At 36.8% G+C, this 19,012-nt stretch overlaps 1 protein-coding gene across 3 annotated transcripts in view; it reads left to right on the top strand.

Annotated features, from left to right (window-relative positions):
• Positions 1-18,806, top strand: part of ABCD3 (ATP binding cassette subfamily D member 3) — a 95,020-nt gene extending 76,214 nt beyond the window's left edge. For all 3 annotated transcript variants that reach the window (XM_044001149.1, XM_044001150.1, XM_044001151.1), the window contains 13 exons: positions 1,220-1,289; positions 1,393-1,490; positions 1,573-1,664; positions 5,354-5,442; positions 5,525-5,597; positions 5,721-5,784; positions 7,223-7,300; positions 7,392-7,457; positions 7,555-7,644; positions 8,149-8,268; positions 11,645-11,749; positions 14,859-14,915; positions 17,332-18,806. In XM_044001149.1, coding sequence (XP_043857084.1) covers positions 1,220-1,289; positions 1,393-1,490; positions 1,573-1,664; positions 5,354-5,442; positions 5,525-5,597; positions 5,721-5,784; positions 7,223-7,300; positions 7,392-7,457; positions 7,555-7,644; positions 8,149-8,268; positions 11,645-11,749; positions 14,859-14,915; positions 17,332-17,409 — 1,080 coding nt within the window. In that variant the 3' untranslated portion in view covers positions 17,410-18,806. The remainder of the gene's footprint in view (positions 1-1,219; positions 1,290-1,392; positions 1,491-1,572; positions 1,665-5,353; positions 5,443-5,524; positions 5,598-5,720; positions 5,785-7,222; positions 7,301-7,391; positions 7,458-7,554; positions 7,645-8,148; positions 8,269-11,644; positions 11,750-14,858; positions 14,916-17,331) is intronic.
• The last annotated feature ends 206 nt before the right edge of the window (positions 18,807-19,012 follow it).

Consider the following 19,012-nt stretch of genomic DNA (forward strand, 5'->3'; position numbering starts at 1 on the left):
TATGCTCTCTCCTAGGCCTATTGCTATCTTTTGTGTTTACTTCATCTTCATTTCCAAAAATATTACCATGTGGTCCCCACCCAGACAGCCATCACTTTGTCAACAAAAGAAAAAAATAGGTACTTGAGTAAACTAAAATGGCTAAGTCTGAGAATACAAGGTTCCCCACATAGTCTTCCCAGCTCTGCAAAGAGTACGAAGATGCATTTAATATCTCTATTTTGGGGCTAACTTTGATCATTATAATTATACAGTATTCAGAGATTTTGTTGTTATTTTTTCTGTTTACTATGTTGTAACTGTGTTATCTTCTTTTTTCTGGTTATTTTATTTTTCATCAATTTATATCTTCCCATGCTTCTCTGCTTGCTTCATAGTCATCATTTCTTATCTGTTTGTTTAGACATTTCTCAGCTGATCAGCATCTACTACTATAAGAAGTACTGCTATAAATATTTTAGACTGTAAGGTATCCTCCTTTCTATTGCCTCCTTGTAGTACATGCCTTACAGTGGTGTCTCTGGGTCAAAGAGTCTGTTATAGGATAGAGACCGTTAGATTTGGAGTTAGAAGTTGGGTTCAGATTCCATCCTCGTCTCTACTTTGTGATTTTGGATATATCTCTTGATCTCTATGGGCATGGGGATTAGATAGCCTCTAAAGTTCTCTCCAGATCTAAATTTATGATCTTCATTTCTGTGGCATGGGCAGTTTAATTACTTTCTTAGCATAAGTCCAGATTGCTTTCCAGAATGGATAAATCAGTTTATAGGTTCCTCCAACAGGATATTAGTATATCTTATATAGTCTTCCTGCAGCCGTAACATCTTTTGTCATCTTTGCCATTTTCTTGAGTGTGAGGTGAACATCCTAGTTGTTTTGATTTGTATTTCTTGTTACTAGTGATTCTGAAAAATCTTTCATAGCATTAATAGTTCATCTTATTCATCTTTTGAGAATTATTTGATCATTTTCTTTGACTAATCCATTGGGAAATGGCTTTTGATCTTAAATATTTGTTAGTTCTTTCTATATGTTGGATATTAGATCCTTTTCAGAGATAGTTGATTTGAGTTTTTCCTCCAATTTCCTATCTTGCAATTTAATTGAATTGCTTTCATTTGTATCTGTTTATTCATAACTTTTCAATCTCACAACATTTTTTAAAACATGGAAAATATTAATAAATAGTGTATGTTTTACTTTTATATTTGGCCAGGTGGAACACTTACATAATTTCATCTTATTTCGATTCTCCATGGGATTCGTTGATAGCATTATTGCCAAATGTAAGTATTTCTTAGTAATTTTTCTTCTGATACATTGAGATTTATAAAATAAGACATCAAGTATTTATTTTTGAACATTTTAAGTATAAATATTATGTTACAGATCTTGCCACTGTGGTTGGTTACTTGGTCGTCAGTCGTCCTTTCTTGGACTTATCGCATCCTCGACATCTTAAGAGTACCCATTCAGAACTTTTGGAGGTAAACAGTTTGTGAAATAAATGAATATGATATCCCATCTAATTAGACAATGAAGGTGAAAATAAACTTATTTTTGTTTAAGGATTACTACCAAAGTGGAAGAATGCTTCTGAGAATGTCTCAAGCTCTGGGCAGAATCGTCTTGGCCGGTCGTGAAATGACCAGATTGGCTGGGTAAGGACTTGGTAATGGACAACAGCAAAAGTCTTTTACCTATATGTTGTTATTGATGACATCTAGTTAATTTATTCAGCAGATATTTGTTGTTTGTCAGCACAGTGGGTGATAGAAAGATGTGTAAAAGACATGGTTTGTTTCTTTTCTCTTCTTTTTTGCGAGGCAGTGGGGTTAAGTGACTTGCCCAGGGTCACACAGCTAGTAAGTGTCATGTGTCTGAGGCTGAATTTGAACTCAGGTACTCCTGAATCCAGGGCCGGTGCTTTATCCACTGCGCCACCTAGCTGCCCCCAACATGGTATGTTTCTTCAAGAAACTGAGTCTATTGGAGTGTGTAACACATTTATAGAGATAACTAGATAAGAGAGATTGTGATAAATGCTATATGAATTATTAAAACAAGTTGATATGGAAATTAAAAGAAGGAAGAGATGACTTCCAGCTCAGGGGAATCAAGGTAGGCTACAATTTGAAAATGAAGTTTGGGCTTCAGCCTGTGAGGATGTTTGGGATCTCAGTAGGTGGAGATAGGGAGGGTTGGGCACTGCATGCAGAGGCAGCAGCCTTGGAAATGACCCAGAAGCAGAAAAAGTCAAATCTTCCTGTGCACAATGAAGTAGTTAAACATTGATTATCCGAGGGCAGATTTTTCTTTACTGATTACTCTTGCTAGTCTGCTTTCACTATTATAACTGGTATCAGGAGTGAATGTTGCTGGACTATAACCATTTTTCTCTTCCATTACAAGGAAAACAACCATAAGTCATTTAGTCAAGAGATATTTATTAGGCACCTGTTCCATGCCAGGCACAGTGCTAAGTGATGGGGACACAAAGAAAGTTTAAAAATATCCCCTGCCTTCAAGAAGCCCACAGTTTAATGGGAGATTTGAGAAAAGGCTTCTCTGTGGTCTAGGGAAAGAGGGGATATGCTCATCTCAGCTCTGCCATTTTCTAGCTGGGTTACCTTGGGAAGGTCACTTGCCCGTTCTGAGCCAATGAGTCATCATAAGTAAAATACAAATGATAATTCCTGCCCTGCCTACCTTAGAAAACTATTGTATCAAGGTGATAATAGATGAAAGGACTTTGAAAACCAGAAAACATACATCATACAAATAGCTAACCTTCTTGAGAAGAATAGGTACATTCACTGCTACAGCTTCCTCTTATGCACTCATTTCTCAGCCTCTTGTGCTCTGGTTGTCATTCTAATACTAATGCTAATAATAATATCTCACAGAGGTCACCACTGTCCTAATTACCAAACCTGATGATCATCTACTAAATTCTTTTTACCCCACTAGATTACTTGTGGACTTTAAGCTTCAAATGAGATAATATTTGTAAAGCACTTAGCAGGGCTCTTAATAAATACTTGTCTTCCACTTCCTGGCTCTCCCCCCTCCCCCTTCTTAAGGGGAGGAACTATGTCTTCCAAACTTCAGATTTCTAAGGTTCCAGCACAGTAGTCAGTCTGTAAAAAGCATTCATTAAGGGGCAGCTAGGTGGCGCAGTGAATAAAGCACCGGCCCTGGAGTCAGGAGTACCTGAGTTCAAATCCAGCCTCAGACACTTGACACTTACTAGCCGTGTGACCCTGGGCAAGTCACTTAACTCCATTTGCCTCACCCCCCCCCCCAAAAAAAAAGCATTCATTAAGCACATAATTACAAGCAAAAAGTAAAATAATTTCTGCCCTTGGGGAGCTTTCATTCTAAAGAAGGAGGCAGCTCATAAAAGGAGGCAGGGAGAAAGGTACCTGGCATGATGGAGAAGTCTGAAAGAGTGTAGCCTGGTGGGAAATGAAGAAATGGCTGACCTGGGCATCCTCTTTAAATGGAGGTTCTGGGAGGAGACAGAAGGAGGGACCCCAGAGACAGGGTACTAGAAGAATAGGTTTCTGGGAACTCATGACAAAGTCCAGAGAAGGGCAGTTGGGTGGGAAGTGAAGAGATACTACTCTATATGTTATCAATTTAATAATTATTGTACTATTTTGTTATAAGTATTTTAATAGTTGTATTTGTGAAATTTTATCTTCATAATATTTCACTCTGTTAACTACAATCATCCTGTGTAGTTCAGGAGAAAGAAGTCAGAATTTAGAGTGAGGACAGCTAGGGTTGAATCCTGGCTCTATCCTTTTCTACCTCGGTGTATTACCACAGGCAATTCAGTTCTCTCTGGGCTTCAGTTTCCTCATCTTTGTGGCGTCTGAGGCTCCTTTCAGCTCTAAATCTATGTTCCTTTGATCACTTTTCTTGGATACTTTCTACTCCCTTTGGTTTCTATGACAACTCTGTTGCCTGATTCTCCTCCTCCCTCAGTAATTTTTCTTTCTTTCTATCATTTTCTGTCCCCAAATACAAGGCGTTTTCTTTTAGTCAGTCATCTAGCATTTATTATATGCTTATTGAATGCCAGGAATAGTACTAAGCACTGGGATTACAAAGAAAGGTTAAAAACAGTATCTGCTGATGGCGCAGTGGATAGAACACTGACCTTGGAGTTAGGAGTACCTGAGTTCAAATCTGGCCCAGACACTTAACACTAGCTGTGTGACCCTGGGCAAGTCACTTAACCCCAATTGCCTCACTTAAAAAACAAAAAAAACAAAACCAGTATCTGCTGTCAAGGAACTTACACTCTGATGGGGGAGGCCATGTGCAAACAGCTGTGTGTGTGTGTGTGTGTGTGTGTGTGTGTGTGTGTTTACATATATAAACACACACAGGATAAATTGGGAGTAGTTTCACAAAGAAGGCACTAAGATTAATGACAGGGAAAGGCTTCTTCCCTTTGGTAAAACTTTAGCTGACACTCAAAGGAAATCAATGAATCCAGGAGGTGGAGATGAAGAAGGAATAAAGCAACCCCTTATTTAGAACAGCGGGGCCCTAGGCAGTAGTTTCTGGTGTTGAGAAAGGTTAAGGCCCCAGGAGCCTCGTCTCTGGTTCTGATGGCAAGGAATGTTGGGGGAAAGATGATGAGAGAATGAAGTGAATTATAGGATTATAACTGTAGAGCTTAAAGAAACCTCACAGATCATTTTTTTTAGAGATGAGTTAACTAAGGCTCAGTTGGTTGACTAGCTTACCAAAGGTCACATAGGTAGTTTAAAAAACAACCACCTTAGATACTTTGCTTCCACAATCATGGCTTTTTCATATAAACATAATAATTTGGTACTTTTAGTTTTTAATTTTTTTCTTTTGCTCCATTTCATAATCTTAAATTGTTTTTATAAAACTGTTGTAACGATTGGAATGACGCCACTTGCTGGAGACTTACCGTAGAAGAGTTCCGCCCATGAAGCGAAGGTCTTTGAGGGCGAGACCAGGAGTCTTTTCTTTGGCGCCAGGAAGTGACGTGGGCTAGTGGGAGGAGGAAGGAAGATACTGGCGCTTGGTCTCAGCTCTTTCCTGAGGACTCTGAAAGGAGCTAGAAATGTGCTCTCCCTTTAATAGATAGGAATCTAGGCCTTTATTTCTCTCTTTATCAAATTCTTATTCTCCTTAATAAATGCTTAAAAGTCTAACTCTTGCTAAAGCTTATAATTTATTGGCGACCACTCATTAGATATTTTAGACAGTTTAGCCAGAATTTTAGCCCTTGACACTGTAAAGTTTTATGGAATTATAAAAATTCAAAATGTTTTGTTGCTTTTTTTACTTTTTAAAAAAGTTTCACAGCTCGGATTACAGAATTAATGCAAGTACTGAAGGACTTGAATAATGGCAAATATGAGCGCACAATGGTGTCTCAAGAGAAAGGTAAATAAAAATTAGTTCATTTATACAATTTCATGTTCTTAAAGATCCATGATTGACCTTTGATACTTACTTGTCATTTAAGGTGCTGAAGGAGCTCAAGTCATTCCCTTGATCCCTGGTGGAGGAGAAATCATTAATGCAGATAATATTATTAAGTATGTACAAAAACCTAAACATTATAAAGCTTTAATCACAACTTTTACATCATTAACCTCCTTTTTAATGTATATTAATGTGTTAATACAAAATTTACCTTTGTGTATGAATGTTCTTTGTAGGTTTGATCATGTTCCTTTAGCAACACCAAATGGAGACATCTTGATTCGTGATCTTAACTTTGAAGTAAGTTTTTATATTATTATATATAAAATCAAACCACCCTAAAAATAGGAACTAAAAAATAAATATGAAAACTTGTTATATGGTTGCAGCTCTGACACATGGTATGGTCTTGTGCAACTCTTTGAGCTTATTGAAGTATCATAGTTTTAAGATACTATTTTACTAAAATTCTATCAGGCAACTAGTTCTGGCCTTTTTTTTTTTTAAACATCATTCTTTGTTATGACTCTAAAGACTGGAATGGTGCCAAAGCTGCCTTATAAATAATCTGTCACGGGAGTCATATGATATCCCATGCCAAGTTCATTTTAATAGTGAATTTTGTTTTCTGTCAGCTGAATGGAAAGAATATGGATTCTTTGATTTGTTCCTAAATTTATTGTGTTTACATGCAAGATTATGATAGGCTGGTGGGACAGGCTATTTTAAGGGTTACTTTTTGCATTATTTACTTGTGTACTTTTTCTCTAATTATTACATAGATTTTAAATATAGTTTGGAATTTTGTATCAAAGGTATTCATGGTATAGGAAAAAGAATGTTCTATTTGGAGTCACAGAACCTGGGTTCAAATTCCAATTCTGCTTCCTTGTAGAGTACCTATGTGACCTTATATAACAAGCCACTTTCTTTCTCTGAGCTGCTTTCCTCCTGTCTGAAATGAGGTAGCTGGATTAGATGTCCTATAAACCTCTTTCCAGCTCTGCATTTTGTTATTTCAGTTGGGAAAGTACTGAAGATTGTTATCTGACCCTGATGTAAGTCATATTGTTCTTCAAGAAATCCAAGGAGAAAGCAGAGTATTCAACCTGCCAGCGAAGGGCTATACAGAGAGACAACTAGAAGTCTGGGCAGTTGAAAGGATCTAAACAGAAAAGCCTAACCCCAAGAGCACTGCTCATGAAGCCTTCCTGCTTAGCGTCCCCCAGCAAGCTAGAGAGCCCAGACTTAGCCTTTATTTACTGAGAACAAGGGGAACTTAGACCAGAGTTTATCCAAGAATAGAAAGAAGGGCCCAGAACCTGTGATTTAGAATTGGACAAAGGAAAGAGGAGAGAATCAATGTAATAGAATCAGATTGCATAACCTCACAAGGCTGTCATGAGGAGCAAATGAAAGTGTATATGTAAAATTCTTTGTAAACCTTAAAGCCCCTATAATGAATGTTATGTTATTATTAAAGAGATCACTAGCATTGAGCACACTCTTCAACACTGCCTTCTTTGCAAAGAGGGGAACAGGAGTTAAAGAAAGGGAAAAATAGATGAAGATAAGGTGGAAGAAAGTCCATAATTAGCCATAATAACTGTGAATGTGAATGGGATAAACTTACCTCTTTACTCGGTAGTTGCTTAAAATTCAACAATAAATAAACATTGTTGAATGACAATTATATTTTTGTGGCATTGTATTGATATCTCCCTAATTTCTATTTTAGGTTCGATCTGGAGCAAATGTTTTGATTTGTGGTCCAAATGGATGTGGAAAAAGCTCACTTTTTCGTGTTCTTGGTGAAGTAAGTTCAAGCTAAGTTCAGAATGTACAGTTTTACCTTGTATTGCCAGACTATAAAAAAAATGAAATGTTTTTTTTTATTTCCTGTTCAGCTATGGCCTCTCTTTGGTGGGCGTCTAACTAAACCTGAAAGAGGAAAACTGTTTTATGTTCCCCAGGTAAGATCCTGTTAGAGTTATTTCATAATCTATTGTTTGAAAATATTTAAAAACCAACTGTCTCATTTCTACTGACCTTTGCTTTGCTGTAAATCAGAGACCTTATATGACTCTTGGAACACTTCGAGACCAGGTGATTTATCCAGATGGAAAAGAGGACCAGAAAAGAAAGGGGATATCTGATCAGGTAAGAGAGTTTATATCCTAGTCCTACTTCAAACATTACATTGTGGAATCTTTGTCTCATTTGGTGATTGCTTCAGTAGCCCTGAGGTCAGTGTGCTCAGCTAATGCATTCTCAGGAGGACAGAAATTTGAGTATATGGAAGTCTCTACTTGATTCTTTTCATTTTTGGAATTAAGTAGTTTACCCCAGTTTGGCATCTCTTTCATTCAACAAACTTCTTATCTAAAAAAGTGACCATTTCATACTTTAATATCCCAGTCTTAGCTTTGAAATTGGTTATCTTACCCCAACTCTTCCATTTAATTGTGCACAATATTCTTCTATAAGCTACTTAACATATTTTTAAAGTGGTAAGTATTAGATAAATTGAAAGTGTTTAAAACAAACAAAAACTTGTGGATATCTTTAGGAGTAGAAGAATGCTTCTATTCCATTCTCTAAAAGTGGAAAGAGGAAGTAGGCCAATTGGATAGCAAGTTGAATCCATCATAATTTTTCCCAAAGGTGCTGAAGGAATACTTAGATAATGTCCAGTTGGGTCACATCCTGGAACGTGAAGGAGGCTGGGACAGTGTTCAGGACTGGATGGATGTACTCAGTGGTGGAGAAAAACAAAGAATGGCGGTATGTCTGTCTACCAGAAAATACTGAATGAATACTTAGCTGTTCACAGAAATTCACTGTTGTATAAACTAGTATTTTTATGAACAAGAATTTAAATTTTATTTTAATCATTCTAGGAAATTGATTTTTACATTAATATGCTTAGGAGCATAAGATGACTGATGCCCATTGATGAATAGTATACATTTCACATGTTTGAATTGAGAATTCCCAGATGTAATCAGACAAAAAGAGAAATAGCCTCTGAAGCTGGCATCTTGTAGGATCACTTTCTAAACTATATCAGGAGAGTTTGGGGGTGAGCTAGGTCTGTACAATTATGGTGATATAACAGCCAGAATGAAAATTAATCACATTGTTCTTCAGAGCTAAGTGGTACAGTGGATAGAGGGCCAGACCAGGAGTCAGGCAGACTCATCTCCCAGAGTTTAAAGCTGGCCTCAAGCACTTACTAGCTTTGTGACCCTGGGCAAGTCACTTAATCCTCTTTTCCTGTTTTCTTCAAAATGAGGTAGAAGAGGAAATGGCAAAGCACTCCAGTATCTTTGCCAAGAAAACCCCAAATGGGGTCATGAAGTCAGATAAAACTGAAAAACAACCAAGCAACATGAATAATGTTAAAGAAAATGAAATGCAGAATATCCAGGATGTGAAAGTTGTGATTTAAATAGAAACCAAGAACTAACTATATATGTAGTAACATAGGGTAAACTGAGAATATATTTTGTATTTGGGGAGTGATAAGATTTTTTTTCCTTTAGAATCTTAGAGTTGAAAGAAGTCAGTTGGAAACTAGGAAAACCCCGTCTTCAAAAAAAAATTGTCTCTGTAACATCTTTTGAAATGTCTAAAAGGTAACAAGATGGAGAGCTAGACATTTTCTTCACAAGCTGGAGAACCAGACATTTTCCTCCAGTAACCAATAACTCAAAAAACTCAAGAGAAGAACAATTAAAATTAAATCCACAAATCAAGAAAGAAATTAGGGAGCCACACAAATAACAGCTTACTAGTGGAGATTACTAATCTCTGTGATGCTTCAGTACCTTTCTTTCCCCTTCCCACTGGCCTCCACTGCTTAGTCAGAGAGCAGAAAACAATTCGCATGCTTCTGTTTTAGGACCTACTCAGGTATTTCTCTGCTGCAGCAGTATCTGCTGGAACACTGCCCTCATCCCCTGCCCTTGTTGCAAAAAGCAGCAGACCTCAACTCTGCCCAGCCAAGACTAGAGGGAGGAAAGGACTAAGAAAGGGATAGAGATCATGCTTTTCTTGGGATGGCACCTAAGTTAAGGGAACCCTATGGTGGCAGAAACTCTTCCAGAATACCTGGTCTTCCCTCCTCTAAGCCTGGATGGCAGACACTCCTAAAGAGTCAGAGGGAATTGGAACAATGGGCCATTGTATGGGGCTGCAGTGGACCTGATGGAAAGCAGATTGCCACCCAACTGGAACTAGCCCTTTCTTCCCTGAAGTTGCTTAGAGCAGGAACCAAGACCGGTGGAAAGTGAATTCCTCACAGTGGGAGGAGACTGAGACAACTTTAAGGTTCATGCCCATGAGTAAACCCACTATCAAAGAGGGAAGAGTCAGAAAGTAAGTAACAGAGGGGAAAACACACTTAAAATCCATCAAAGATCTCAGAAGGAAGAGACACAAAACACTGAGGATCCCCAAGAGCATGTGGAGCTACAAAGGGAAGACACATCAAAACCTTAAGAGAAGTTAAGAGGGAACAAATGGCAGGACTTTCAGCTTGCAGAGCAGCAATCGTTAGAGAAATACAAGAACCTGAATCCACAGTAGAGCTCTCCACAGAAGCAAGAGAGAGAACAGGTTGGAAATACAAATCCAACCATAAACTACAGTGAAGAGAATGTCCATGGGCAATTGGTAATGTCAGGTTGAAACTTAATGGGAGGTAGTGTCAGTTATCAAGGCTTTATTAAGCGCATACTGTATGCTAGACTGTGCGGGGCAGCTAGGTGGCGCAGTGGATAGAGCACCAGCCCTGGAGTCAGGAGGACCTGACTTCAAATCCGGCCTCAGACACTTAACACTTACTAGCTGTGTGACCCTGGGCAAGTCACTTAACCCCCATTGCCTCACCAAAAAAAAAAAAAAAGAAAAAGAAAAAAGAAATTAGACCCTGCTCTCAAGTAGGTCACAGTCCAGTGGGAAACACAGCGTGGAAACAACCCTGTACAAACAAATATAGAGAGGGTAAATTGGAGATACTAAACAAAGGTAAATGATTCGCATTAAAGGGAATTGGGAAAGGCTTCTTGAAAAGGATGGGATTTTATGTAGAACTTGAAGGAAACTACGGAAGCCAGAATGGAGGTGAAGGATAAGCATGCCAGGCGTGGGAGACAGTGTCTTATGTGAGAAATGGCAAGAAGGCCATGTTACTAGGTGTCATCTCCAGAAAGAGAATAGCAAAATGCTTTGTAAACCTTAAAGCACTCTAAAGATGAATTATTATAACAAGTTTTTCTTTATATTGAGCCGTATATACCTACCTATAATTTCTATCATTGTCCCTAGTTCTGTGCTCAGTAGCACTGAGCATCTCTCTTCTCCATGAGAAGTCTTTAATATAAAGCCAGCAGTTACTCTTCCCATTTACTACCTCAGTCCTCAAACCTTCATAGAATGTTACACAGATAGAAGGGAACTTGGATACTATCTAATTCAACCTATACTAGAAGCAAAGTGCCCCTTATAGCATGGTCAGCAAAGCCATCAAACTTTCTTGGGAAGATATCTAATGAGGGAGAAGCTACTTCTTCCCAAGGCAACCTGTTCTGCTTTGGGATAGCTCTATATTTTAGGAAGTTTTTCCTTATATCACAGCTAAAAATATCTCTTCACAGGCTTCCTTCCACACATTGAAGTAGTAGTGACTGACATTTACACAGCATTGTAAAATTTGTAAAGTGTTTTACATACACGATCTCATTTAAAACAAGACTATGCAGTACACGTATTACAGATATTGTTACCCCCATTTTAGAGATGAGGAAACTAAGGACTAGAGTGAAATCTTTAAAACATGTTCAAAGCAGATTAAATATATCCACTGTAATATTGTAATCATGCTATCTTGTAAGCATACTATCTTGATGATAAATGTAAAGGCTCAGGGTAAGTAATAAAATACTTTAAAAAATATTCATATTCAATGCCTTAGTGCCTGTCTTTAATTCCTGGAAACAAATAATAGTTTTTTGTATAGCTTACAGATGTGTATTTCTATTGTTTCTTTTAAAGAATAATTACATTTAAATAATTTAGACTAAGTGTACTTTGCACAGTTCTGTTTTAGATGACTCTTTTGACTTGTTTCTTATAATATTTTTGTTTCCTATTTCAGATGGCAAGATTATTTTACCATAAACCCCAGTTTGCCATTTTAGATGAATGTACTAGTGCTGTTAGTGTTGATGTAGAAGGCTACATTTACAGTCATTGCCGGAAGGTAAGGGTCTGAGTTTTAAATTCTCTCCCTCCTTCCTGCTCCTCTCTTACTCCTTGATAAGGCAGTTAATTTTTATGAAGGTTCAACATATAGCAAGAAAAAAGTATATTCCTTTCTATTCCCATTCAGTTTTCTCCAGAAGTCTATCATATCTAACTTTTCTAAAATTCTATTCATCTCCTTTTTTATTTTGTAGTTAGATCTCTCTATCTCTGAGAGAAGAAAGTTGAGGTCCCCCCACTACTATAGTTTTACTCTGTTTTCTCCTCTAAGCTCATTAAATCTTTAAGAATTTGGATGTTATGCTATTTGGTACAAATACATTTAGTATTGATTGATATCACTTCATTGTCTGTGGTGCCTTTTAGTAAGGTAGTTTACCTGCTTATCTTTTTTAATTAATTGTTTACTTTTTCTTTGTCCAAGTTATCACTGCCTTTTTTACTTCTGCTGAGGCATAATAGATTCTATTCCAACCCCTTATTTTAACTCTATGTGTGCCTGATTCAGGGAATCAGGGAAATAGGAGGGGAAAGGGATAAGAGAAGGTGTGGTGAGGGGGTATGATAAAAGGGAGGGCAGAAGGGAGGCAGTAGTCAGGAGTCAGAAGTAAAACACTTTTGAGAAGGGACAGGGTAAAAAGAGAGAAAGGAAAAAACCAGAAGAAAACAGGATGCAGAAAAATGTATAGTAAGTATTCATGTGAATGTGAATGGTATGAATTCACTCATAAAACAGAGACAGATAGCAGAATGGATTAGAAACCAGAATCCAACAATATGTTGTTTATAAGAAATACACCTCTGCCTTGGAACTGTGACCCAGAAGTGGGAAGAGGCAACAGAGTTGCCAAACAGTGCCCTGTCCTGCACCCAGTGCTAGCACAGGGGTCCTCTGTAATCTCTGACCACTTACCTGATCCCTTTACTATATCTAGCTTGAGAGCTCCTGAAACTGCTGCTGTCACATGTGCTCCAGGCCAGCTAGCATCCCATTGTCAACAGGTTTTTCCTATAGACCTCCAAAATTGTCTTAGGAAGGAAAAATGTCACATGGCAACTTTTTGTTGGCCCTGCTACTCCGGAATTTGATTTGAGGTGTGATTTTAAAGTTGTTTGGATGGGAATGTTGGAAGAACTGGGCTACTTCCCCTACTTCTGCCATCTTGGCTTTGCCCCCAGAAGTGGGTCAGAGAATTTTAATCCTGAAATGAGGACCATGGATTAGAAAGGGTTCTTTCCTTCCCTTCCTTGTTTACTGTCTATGGAGCAGTAGTTCCTTGCCACCAGATGGTGGTTACCCCCTGGTGTGTCTAATCAGGCATTCAAAGAGAAGATAACCCAGAAATAAAATGACTCTCCGAAGGATAAATTCTACCCTTTTAATAACATAATGTAGAAAATGGTGATTTATTGTATTTAGTCAGAATTCTGAGAGAAAGCATACAAAGGAACAAATGAGGATTCTCTACCTTACTCTCTTTAAATTTATTTTTTTTTGCTATTATGTCATACCTCCTTAGTTGTATATTCAGACTTACTAAACTGAGCTTTTTCTTCTTTGTTTTGGAAACTCTTTAAAAAATTAAGCCTGCTAACTATCAGAGAAAACTTGACAAATCCCTTAATTTTTTTTTCCTTTGTGAATAACTTCTCACCCCTCACCCATATCACTCTTCAAAATGGTTTTCCTTCCTCACTAACTGCCTAAAATTAGCCTTATTTTTTATATCTCTATCTCAAGAGAGACTGACTTCAAAACCTACCTTCCCTAACTTTAATAAAGGCTTTTATAAAAGCCATATATGTCAGTTCTGTATAGTTCCAACATATATGTGCTTTTGATTTCACAGTTATTAAGTTGCAAAGGCATAATTTGAACATAGATCCTTTAACTTTAAATGCATTGAAATATTTTACCCCCTTAGCACCACTCTGGTATCACATACACAATGTGACATGCTATATGCATTAGCACCATTGTACAAAAAATTTAAATATCAAAGGAATCGGTTATTCATAGAGAAGGCTATATTATGTTATTATTTAGATTGTGGGGGACATGGTATGGTGGAAAGAACACTGGACTTGGAGTCATTGGGGGGTCCTGGATTTTAATTCCACCACTTACTCATGTCTGAGTATGAATAAGTTACTTAATTTCTCTGGACCTCAGTTTCTTCATCTGTAAACAATAAAAGGGTTGGACTAAATGATCTCTAAGCTCCCTTTCAGCTCTAAATCTATGATCCTAATTGAGTTTTTTGGAGGATGGAGGAAGTGGTAATAGCTTTCATATTTATTTGTATATTTTTATACTGAACTGAGAAATCTGATCAGATGTATTTTCAAAGTAATGATAAGAGTAGTAGGCATCATCATTGATGAAACAGCTCTCAAAATATTGAAGCAAAATAACAGTATTTGAAGTTTACTTTTCACTGAAAATAATTTACTGGATCTTCTGAAATATGATTGAAAGGACTTATCAGTTCACTTAGTAGATTAAGACCTCACACTTTAGGACTCCTTATCTGGCCTTAGATTCTATCAATACCACCTGAAGAGAGGATCACTTTTAGCATAAGTCAGAGAAGTGTAGTGGATTGAGAAGAGCATGGGGTTGTGTGTATATCTGAAGACTTAGGTTCAAGCCCTGGCTCCAGCCCTTACTTGTTCTGTTACTTAGAATACATCACTTTACTTCCCTGGTCCTCTGTTCTTTCATCTATTAAGTGGGAGCAATAGTATTTGTATCATTTAATCACCAGATTCTGAGGAAAGAATTTTATATGTTACAAAGAGCTACATCAATATGAGTGCTGATAGTTACTGCTATGCCTGTGGGAATGTCATTACATCAGTGAAGTTGGAAAGAGATCTAGAAGTTGTCTAATCCGCCTTCCTCACTTTACAGTTAAAGAAACTAAGGCCCAGAGTAATTACCTGACTTGATCTCCATATCACACATCTAGTGACAGAACTAACATCAGAATTCAGGGCTTAACTTACACTTAGAAAATCAGATCTTTGAGTATACTGTGCTGATGCTAGTTTATTATTGAAGTTATATCACTTATAAATACATAAATTATTTTTCTTGATTTTAGGTTGGTATCACCCTTTTCACTGTGTCTCATAGAAAATCCCTTTGGAAACACCATGAGGTTCGTATTTTTTGTTTGTTTGTTTTTAGTTCATTTTGAATTTTCATTTTGTTTCTTGTTTCCAAATAAAAAATAGTTTCAGATATTTTGAGTTATTTCACTTTTCTCATTCTTTTAAAATGTCCTATAAAGGGGGGTGGCTAGGTGGCGCAGTGGATAAAGCACTGGCCCTGTATTCAGGAGGACCTGAGTTCAAATCCGGCCTCAGACACTTGACACTTACTAGCTGTGTGACCCTGGGCAAGTCACTTAACCCCCATTGCCCCACACAAAAAAAAATGTCCTATAAAGTTCCTTGAGAAATGGTCATTTTATTAATATTTATTAAATGCTGTGGTCCTTTTTTTAGTAATCTTGTGTTCTTGGAAGCAGCAGCTACCTAGAAAAATATATACCATCCCAAATTACTTTCTTTGTGGGAACTTAGACTTCATGTTACGTGTAAGTCACTCTGCTAGGAGATGGAAATATCATAACAAAAATGAAAAAGCCCTTCTCCTCAAGGAACTTGTATTCTACTGGAGTAAAATGAGTGTGAAGTTCATGTATGAAGCTATAAATGGATTTTTAGTAATTTCTGGCTTAATAGTGATTATAACTGTTTGGAAATATGACTAAAAACAGGCCTTATTATATCTGGCTTTGAGAAAAGGGATGGACTAATTAAATAGGAATTTGGGGAATGTTTTTAGTTTTCATGGTTATGAAAAGATGTTGATTAATGTCTCCTGCTTTTCTTCATTGCACTGTAAAAAGTTCCTGAGTAGAATTATTAAAACATGAACTTTACTGTATAAAGTTCTGTGGTATTGTAGTGAGATCAGCATGTCGTGTTCCATTTGTCTCTATGCTAGAGTGAAGTCATTGGTGTGTTAGGCTCTAGCAGCTAGAACATCAGTGGTCTCTATCAACAGAAATGCACCTGAAACTCTAAAAAGCAAATTAATTTGAATTCACTTACCCTTTAAGATTAATTTATGTTACATATTACTTTTAGGATAAGAGAAAGCTATGGCAAAATGAAGCAATTACTGAACTCCTGATATGAGCAAGGTCTACTGCCTTAACTAGGATAGACAAAGAAGTTTTATTATCTACCTGGAGAGATAAGATGCATAGATGTAAAAAGTTAGCTAAAAATTACTTCAGAAACATTGGAAATCATTGCATTCTAGTCTTGTCAAATGTTCCTAGTTTAGAATTTTAGAGAGAAAATACCTCAAAGTGTTCTTATTGAAGTTATTAATACTGTAATACAGTTATCTTAGCCTAATTAAGCCAAATATTAGTGTTAGAAATTCATTTCTAATACATATGGAATTTTTAAAAGCCTATTTTTTCTTGAACAGGGATAACTGTTCAAATCAAAGTTTCTGTAAAACACACCCAGACCTATGTGTTTATAAATATTAGAAGAAATTTTAAAACAATTTTTTTTTGTTTAGAAAAAGCAGGGGTAAGTTGCAGGTAGGGCCAGTGTGAGTTTCACACTGACCCTCGATAAATAATAACTGAAAGGCAAAGCAATATTAAGAAATCAGAAGAGCATCCAGGAGTCCGGAAAAAAAAAAAAGCTAACCAAAACATGGAATTGTGACAAATCAAAAGAATAAACTACTGCTATTCCAACAAGAATTACAAGTCATTTTGATTTCCTCCTTAAAGAATTTCTTATCTTCCTTCAAAAAACACTGTTAACCTACCTAATAGAAATGTGTTTCTCTAGGCCTTTTAGTTTCTCATCTAGTAATCTATCATTTTGTATCTTCATATAGGTATTGTATAGTATTAGCAGAAATAAACAATATACTCGGAAAATCACAACAAATATCTCCTTGCCCTCCATACTTCAGCTGCATTTGTAGCCCCTGTTTTCGCCAGCCCTGTAGCAGACATTTAAAAATTTAAAATAGAAGTGTGTTCTCTACCTCCTTTGTGATACCTTGCCACTATTCTTGAGAACCTTCTGTTTACTTTCTTGGAGGTTCATCTTATATGGTGAGGTTTTATTAAGCACACAGAATCTTTGTTTGGGTTTTTGTTTTTTGTTTGTTTTTTGTTTTGTTTTTTTGCAGTGACTTGCCCAGGGTCACACAGGTAGTGTCAAATATTGGAGGCTGGATTTGAACTCAGGTCCTCCTGAATCCAGGGCCCAATACTTTATCCACTACACCACCTAGCTGGACCCAAAATCTTTTTTTTTTTTAACTTTGTTCAAGATAAAGCAGCAGTTGAGTTCACTTGAAAAAGTTTCTCTTTTCAGCACTCTCACCATAGACTTGATTTGCAGTCATCTGCACTAGAAGTTTGAGTTGTAGTGGCATGAAATATGCAAAAATTTTAATGTAATAAGTAAAGGCTTGCCGATACAAGGGAAACTTTATCTTAGTTAATGCATTTTCCTTCTTTCCTACAGTATTACCTGCATATGGATGGGAGAGGCAGTTATGAGTTCAAGCAGATAACTGAAGACACAGTCGAGTTTGGCTCTTAAAATGTGAACAATTACAGCTGCTTCCTTGAAATAAGTTCAGAGTATCTATGGAAATACAAAGTACATTGTAAAATAAAGTTATTAAGCTTGTTTAAAAACAATTAACTCTAGGCACACAGTAATCCAAAACAAGCGGTTAAAGACATTTACTATTATGTAGGATATTGCTAATTGTGTATATGTTGGTTTAATTATTAATATGTACTAAGAATGTCCTTATTCTTGTGGTTAAAAACCTGCCTAAATTAAATTGGGCTTAAATCAGTGTAACCTGATTCATCCTGGGATGTAAACCATTTGAAGTCAGCTAATTTGACTTTTGTGGACCTTCCTTTTCCTTCAGTGAAGAGCCCTGTTTAAAATTGGGGTCATCACCTGTCCTGTCCTAACAAAGCAGTCCTGGGTTTTCTTTACTTATCCCAAGGTACTGGGGAACACACACACGCAAAATCATAGGGTATTTTGAAAGTCTCTCGCACCATCACATAAATAGCAGTTAGTTGCACAGTGACAGATTTTTTTAGCTGCCACATTTACACTCATTCCTCATGTCTCAGAGTGCTTTTGACTCCATGAAAGCCTCTCTGACCTCTCCTTTTCTAAGTAACTAATGTGCCCCCTCCCTTTATAGTGTTGGGTTGGTTTGGGGGTTATTTTTGGAGATGTCATGACAACATCCACTTTGTCTTGCTTACAAGGGTGGTAATGATCTGCCTTGCCTTCTCAGTTTGGGGGAAGGACCTTAAAAATCAAGTTCCACTGTTAAAGAGATTTTTAAAAAAAATTTTAAAGAATTGGACAAGTTTGTGTATCCTGGTAGACCATTCCTTAAAGTCTGGTGGTTCTATAGTGTTAACATCTAAGGTGTCAGAGGAATGCCCTGTGTGAGGGTATTGCACTGAATAGGCAATGTGGTCTCTCATTCTCTTACCATGATTTCATGTTTTAAAAAAATGGTCTTTGATCAAAACAATGTGTGTATGGGAGACATTATTTGCGTCCTAGGGTCTAGTTTACCTGTGTGAATTCTGAATGCCTTTTTATTATATTGGATCACCATATTTAATTACTTTATCCTGATGTAGTTGATTGCTCCTCAGATATCATTTCTGCAAACCGCCCTTAAATTTCACATATTTACTTTACATAATGAGAACTTCAACTGCACATAATCAATATAATTAGTTTGATCGATTTTGTCCAGACTGGGGCTCAGAAAGGCACATTTTGTATTCTTGTCCCTGCATAATTCTGCAGATCACTGGCTACTAAAGTGAAACTTGATGTACTCATTCCATGAGACATAACAATGTTTTTACCACTTCTCTTAGAAAAATCATTTACTTCTCATTTACTTTCTGTTCAAATTAAAAAAAAAATTAAATCTTATACAATGACTTTTGTTTGTCCTTTTTAAAATTTTGATTTGTAATAAGTGTGTTAAATACTGTATAGTTTACACAGTGGCGATTTAAATAGCACCCAGAGAATAAATATTAAATGGTCATATGCTCCCCAAAATGACTTATTAAAAACCTTGGGTTTCAGTTGAGTATATTTCAAGTACTCTTCCTAAACATCTCTGAATCTAGAGTCATATTTC

The sequence above is a fragment of the Dromiciops gliroides genome, chromosome 4 (genome assembly GCF_019393635.1).
Source record: "Dromiciops gliroides isolate mDroGli1 chromosome 4, mDroGli1.pri, whole genome shotgun sequence".
NCBI classification, from domain to species: Eukaryota; Metazoa; Chordata; class Mammalia; order Microbiotheria; family Microbiotheriidae; genus Dromiciops; species Dromiciops gliroides.